General features: G+C 39.6%; 2 protein-coding genes across 3 annotated transcripts; both read right to left on the bottom strand.

Moving 5' to 3' along the window:
- Positions 1 to 639: 639 nt before the first annotated feature.
- Positions 640 to 3,013, bottom strand: LOC110758101 (UDP-glycosyltransferase 74E2-like). 2 transcript variants are annotated; one of them, XM_088245668.1, is made up of 3 exons: positions 2,899 to 3,013; positions 1,755 to 2,459; positions 640 to 1,494 (listed from the first exon to the last, which is right to left on the bottom strand). In XM_088245668.1, the coding sequence occupies exons 1-3, from the start codon at positions 2,968 to 2,970 to the stop codon at positions 772 to 774; spliced, it is 1,500 nt and encodes a 499-aa protein (XP_088101794.1). In that variant the 5' UTR covers positions 2,971 to 3,013; the 3' UTR covers positions 640 to 771. The 2 variants fall into 2 exon arrangements, with proteins under 2 accessions (XP_088101794.1, XP_021815583.2); XM_021959891.2 differs by having other exon boundaries at positions 1,755 to 2,463; positions 2,899 to 3,012.
- Positions 2,987 to 5,010, bottom strand: LOC110758103 (mogroside I-E synthase). Its single transcript, XM_021959893.2, has 2 exons — positions 4,062 to 5,010; positions 2,987 to 3,833 (listed from the first exon to the last, which is right to left on the bottom strand). The coding sequence occupies exons 1-2, from the start codon at positions 4,722 to 4,724 to the stop codon at positions 3,108 to 3,110; spliced, it is 1,389 nt and encodes a 462-aa protein (XP_021815585.2). The 5' UTR covers positions 4,725 to 5,010; the 3' UTR covers positions 2,987 to 3,107.
- Between the last annotated feature and the right edge of the window lie 961 nt (positions 5,011 to 5,971).

Raw genomic sequence — 5,971 nt, 5'->3', positions numbered from 1 at the left:
CTCTCAACTTTTTCTTTCCAACTACATTAAATAATTTTTCGTTGATTGTTTAACCCCCTTCTCTGGGTTGTGTGATGTCTAATGGTTATTGAAAGCCAGAGAGTTTCAGGGCTTCAGTATAATATATTTATCTCTGCTCATTTGGCTTCGTTAACTAATTAAATAGCACTTTTATTTCAAGCCCATTTTGATGGCTTTCTTGATGCATATGTTGCTGAGTAAACAAGATGCTGGCATTTTTACCGGCAGTGTCCAATGGTTACTGCTTTTTTGTTGTAGTTTTCAGCTTCGGTGTCGAGAGTAGTGATGTCAACTGCTTGAAAAGTATAAAACACTCACTTGATGACCTTTTAGGCTACTTAAATTCTTCGTGGGATTTCAGCAACAACACTAATGAAGGTTTCATCTGTCACTTTCTGGGAATCGAGTGTTGGAACGAGCATGAAAGCAAAGTCCGAAGAAAGCTTTCGGATTTGGGACTAAAAGGCCAGTGGACACCTTCCTACTGATATCAACAAACACCCTTTCCTTCGTTATGTACCTTGACCTCTCATCTAACAGCTTCTAAGGCAATTTTTGCAATTAAGAAACCTTTAACATGAGTCATTGCAAAGGTGATATATATGCACACGCAGAAGGTAACAAAATTATTTGCAGAAGATTTCTTCTTTTTGAACCGTTTATTAGAATCAGAGTCTATTACATTATATAGCCTCACTTTTATTTTCAATATGAGGACTTGTACTCGGCAATTTTGAAGCTTTGCCTAGCCTAAATCGGAACCAGTTTTGCAATGAACTCATCAATGTTTTTATCAGAACTTCCACCTTCATCCACTGCATTCTTGGCCAATGCTTTCCACTTTGAAGTGTTCTTTCGAATCTCCTTCCCTCTCTCCCCATCCAATATTTCTCTCACGCAATGTGCTATTTCTTCTCCTCTCACTATCCCTTTCTTGTCAGCTTGAGCTTTAAGCCCTGTTTTCCAAACATCCATGATGAACCTGGCATTGGTGCTTTGGTCAGTCCATTGTGGCACTGCCACCATTGGAACTCCCAAACTCAAGCCCTCCAAAGTAGAGTTCCAACCACAATGTGTGACAAAGCATCCTACAGCCTCATGTGCCAAAACTTCCAATTGAGGGCACCATGAAACCACCAAGCCCTTCTCAGATGTCTCCTCCACAAACCCTTTTGGCAGCTTGGCTGCTTCTTTTTCCCTAACCACCCACAAGAAATAGCTTTTGCTTCTCCTCAAACCCAAACCCAATTCCTCCATTTGGTCTTCTCCAATTACTGCCACACTGCCAAACGAAACGTATGCTACAGACCCTTTTGGCTTCACATTTAACCATTTCATGCAAGCATCACTGTTTGGCTTTAAGAGGCTGAGACCATACTCCCAGTTGTCTTCATGACGCTTATCCATGTACATAGAGGGTATGGTTGGTCCAATCGTCCTCAATGGCCAAAACTTTGCCATCCAATCCACCGCCTATGCATAAAATGAGAAAAAGAAAACAAAAGAAAGTAGGTGTTATCTTAGAAGTCAAAGTGAGAGACTTAAAAAAATTCATAAGCTGGTCATAGCCCTTGATTAGTGATGCATACAGTGAGAGATATTTAATTTGGTGGACAGAGGAATGAATTCAATTGGAACCGAAAACCACGAAAACCACCTCAATTTATGATGTTGATCACTACATATGCACAACCCTACTACACTTATACCTCCTTATCACTAATTTTGTTTACCTCTTGTTCCAGCTCATGAAATGTGTTGCACAAGACCCAATCAGCTTTGTCAAGATTAGAGAACTGGTCCAGAATCAGTTTAAAGAAAGCTGGGTACGATCCAGAGACATAGACGAAAGATGGGGTGTCTGAAGGTTGAAGAGGTGGTAATCCTGGCTGCAAAATCTCAGAGCCTGGATTGAGAGGAACTTTGAGCAACCCATTTTGGACAAGAGAGTATATGTTGGTAACAGCACAAGAAAAGGTGAAGAAAGCAGCCCCAGCAATCCCAACCCTTTTGGCCACATCAAGAGCCCAAGACATACATGAATCATAAACTAGACAATCAGCAGGGTGGCCTGAGCCAGAAATTTCCTCAATGAGCTCAGCCAAAGTCTGTGAGCCTATTTCCCGAAAACGGTCCAAGTAGGCCTCGATGCTCTCTGCTTGGGAAGCCCCTCCTTCATCATAGCCATCAGAAATGGTCTCCAATGCAATGGAAGAGAATGATGATGGTGATTGTTCTCCTCCTCCTCCTCCTCCTTGCATGGTCTTGAGAACAGAGCGGGTAGTGATAAATGTGACTTTGAGTCCTTTGTGCTGTAAACGCTTGGAGAATTGGAGCAATGGATTAATGTGGCCTTGGCTTGGATAGAACAAGACCAGACAGTGAGCTTTTTCTCTCTTCTCCATTTTGGTGTGCAGAAGCCAACCAAATGTGAGGATCTAGCTAGTGAAAATTGAAGATCAATAAATAAATAGTAAATCTGGCTTTACCCTTCCAAATTAATTTTCTCTTACATCCAACTCAGCAAGTTACCTAATCAAGTTCAAAATTTGATTTATTGTACATTTTAGATACCAAAAATACCTAAAGATGTTAAGAACCAGGATGTTATTTTCTTTAATTAAAACAATGACTGCTATTTAAGAAAATTTTCTACTTACCTTTTATGATTAAACTTACTAATGGGTTTGACAATATAATGTACCTAATTATTTAATTTTTTTATGAACGAAAAATTACTTATTATCTTATAAATAAAAAGAATGTATATATATATTATGGAAAATAATATACCAATTTTTTAATGTACCTAGGATCTTTTTGTAAATAACATAATTACTACAAATTAACGTACCTAAAACCAACCAATCAACTTACAAAAATTATTAGTTTCCCTTTTGTCGGTTTCAGTGGTCGTAGCTGGTGTCCCCACTCAAAAAGATTGTACATCCTTCTGGTCAGATAATGAAAGTTCTAATTATTTTGGACGAGTTCATAAACTGCAAAACAAACACATATAATTATCCCTTACATTACATTAGCCTCACTTTTATTTTTCACAGAGGTACCTCTACTAAAAGCTAAAGCTAGTAGTTTTGAACCAGTTTTGCAATGAACTCATCAATGTTTTTATCAGAACTTCCACCTTCATCCACTGCATTCTTGGCCAATTCTTTCCACTTCGAAGCGTTCTTTCGAATCTCCTTCCCTCTCTCCCCTTCCAATATTTCTCTCACACAATTTGCTATTTCTTCTCGTCTCACGATCCCTTTCTCATCAGCTTGAGCTTTGAGCCCCATTTTCCACACATCCATGATGAACTTGGCATTGGTGCTTTGGTCAGTCCATTGTGGCACTGCCACCATTGGAACTCCTAAACTCAGAGCCTCCAAAGTTGAGTTCCAACCACAATGTGTGACAAAGCATCCAACAGACTCATTTGCCAAAACATCCAACTGAGGGCACCATGAAACCACCAAACCCTTCCCAGATGTCTCCTCCACAAACCCTTTTGGCAGCTTGGCTGCTTCTGTTACCCTCACCACCCACAAGAAATAGTTGTTGCTGTTCCTCAGGCCCCAACCCAGTTCCTCCATTTGATCTTCTCCAAGTTCTGCTAAGCTTCCAAAAGACACATAAGCTACAGACCCTTTTGGCTTTGCATTTAGCCATGTCAAGCAGGCATCACTGTTTGGGTTAAAAAGGCTGAAACCATATTCTCTGTCGTCTTCACGCCGCTTATCCAAGTACATTGATGGGATTGTTGGTCCAATAGTCCTCAATGGCCAAAGCTTTGCCATCCAATCCACCACCTATGAAGAAATAATTAATCAAAACAGTCAATCTGATGTCTTACATATTGAATCAGAAGCTCCTAGCTAGTCATTAATTTTTCGAAACCTTGATTTGTATTTAAGAAAAAGGGTTAGTATTCTCTACCATCCAGCAATGTATTTGGAAGAGAAAATTAAACCATGAAATCAAATCACTTCAATTTCATTAACATGCAACAACCCCAGTTGATAGGCTTAACTAGTTACCTCTTCTTCCAGCTCGTAAAATGTGTTGCACAAAACCCAATCAGCTTTGTCAACATTAGAGAACTGATCATCCACAACCATTGTGAAGAAAGCAGGGTATGATCCATAAACAGAGATGAAAGAAGGCATGTCAGAAGGTTGAAGTGGTGGCAATCCAGGAAGCAAAATCTCAGACTCAGGAGGCAGAGGAAGTTTGAGCAGGCCTTGGTGGACATGGTAGAATATGTTGTCAACGGCACAAGACTGAGTGAAGAAAACTGCTCCAACAATCCCAAACTTTTTGGCTACATCAAGAGGCCAAGGCATGAATGCATCATAGACAATACAATCAGCTCGGTTCCCTGAGCTAGAGAGCCTGTCAATAAGCTCAATCAGAGTCTTCGTCCCGATTTTTCGAAACCGGTCCAAATAGGCTTCTATGCTCTCTGCTTGAGTAAGCCCACCTTCATCATAGCCATCAGAAATGGTGTCAAATGCAATGGAAGTGGATGATGAAGAAATTTTATGCAGGGTGTTGTGGACAAAGATGGTATTGGCTAGTGTGATTTTGATTCCTTTCTGGTTTAAAAGCTTGGAGAACTGGAACATGGGATTGATGTGGCCTTGGGATGGAAAGGGTAACACCAAGCAGTGAGCTTTGTAGGCTCTCTCCCTCTTCTCCATTCCTCTCTTTTGCTCTGTTTTTCTGTGTTTTATGTTTGTATTCTCTGTTTCCCTCAGCAAGTTAGGTGTCTGGTTTTAATAATTGCGCGTCTCATGCCAGATCAATGGGGACAGTGAGATAAGAAACAACAGGAGAGAGAGAGAGAGAGAGAGAGAGAGAAATCCAAAACAATGCCCTCAAATGGAAAATAGTGGCAAGAAACGTAATGGACGAAGGAGGGAAGTTGTGATAAACACAACGTTGATGAATGTGCTAGTTTTGAGTCGGTTGCAGGCGAAGTGCACCAAGTCTACTTTAATATGAATGAATTGATAATACTCTGCAACCATATTGAAAAATGTGCTTATTTTGCAGTACTATGCCATGTGCTCTATTCTGGGTGTTGTCCTCTGCATCAATAATTTACTCAAATGGAGGCAAAATAGAGAACTAGGACCACCTTTTTGGGTTTCAAGAAACGGAGGAGAAATTATTATCGACACGTGACACTGACCAAATTCCTAGGTTGGGTGGGTTCCATCTGATCTTATGGATCACCATTTTCATGGCTTAAAAAGATTTTTATGAGTTTGTTTGGGTCTCCAATTCGGTTTGGATTTGGGCTAAATCCACCCAAACTTTCATGAGGGTTTAGGGCCAAAATCATCTAAACTTTGGTGTCCCATTTCAATCCACCCAAACTTTCATGGGCCAAAATCGGAGTATTTATAATACCTAACTATGGATTCTGAGTGTTTGGTTGGTGAGAAACTGTGGGAAAGTGTAGGAAAATTAGTATTCGAAATTTATTAAGTTTCTTTCACTGAAAAAAGAAAGAAATTTATTAAATTTCTGAAATAAAAAATACTAATCTTGTAATTTTCAAATTGTTGGCTGTTTTAAGGGTTCATTTGGGACCAGAATCACTTATGGGAGAAGCGAGTGATTATATGGAAAAGTGATTATTGATCTATCTAGAATCACTTCCAAACGAGCCAGAAGCCTCAACCACAACACAAACCTTTATACATCTTTACAATTTTTTTTATATCCCGGACTGCAAGCAATCCTCTTTGCCATTCCCACTTTCCATTATCAAATTTCTATCAATCTACAATGAAAAATATAAATAAATAAAAATCAATATTTTTTTTATTTATCACCAAGGCTGCTCCTGCTAAACCAAAGCTCCACTGGCATTACATGACACAGCCATCGATATTCCATATGCACAAGCAAGAGCAAGCAACTATGCTATCAATCTCTT

Source organism: Prunus avium, chromosome 8, assembly GCF_965620075.1.
Source record: "Prunus avium chromosome 8, drPruAviu1.hap1.1, whole genome shotgun sequence".
Lineage (NCBI taxonomy): Eukaryota > Viridiplantae > Streptophyta > Magnoliopsida > Rosales > Rosaceae > Prunus > Prunus avium.
The sequence above is the reverse complement of the archived record's forward strand: the minus strand, read 5'-3'. Positions and strand labels throughout refer to the sequence as shown.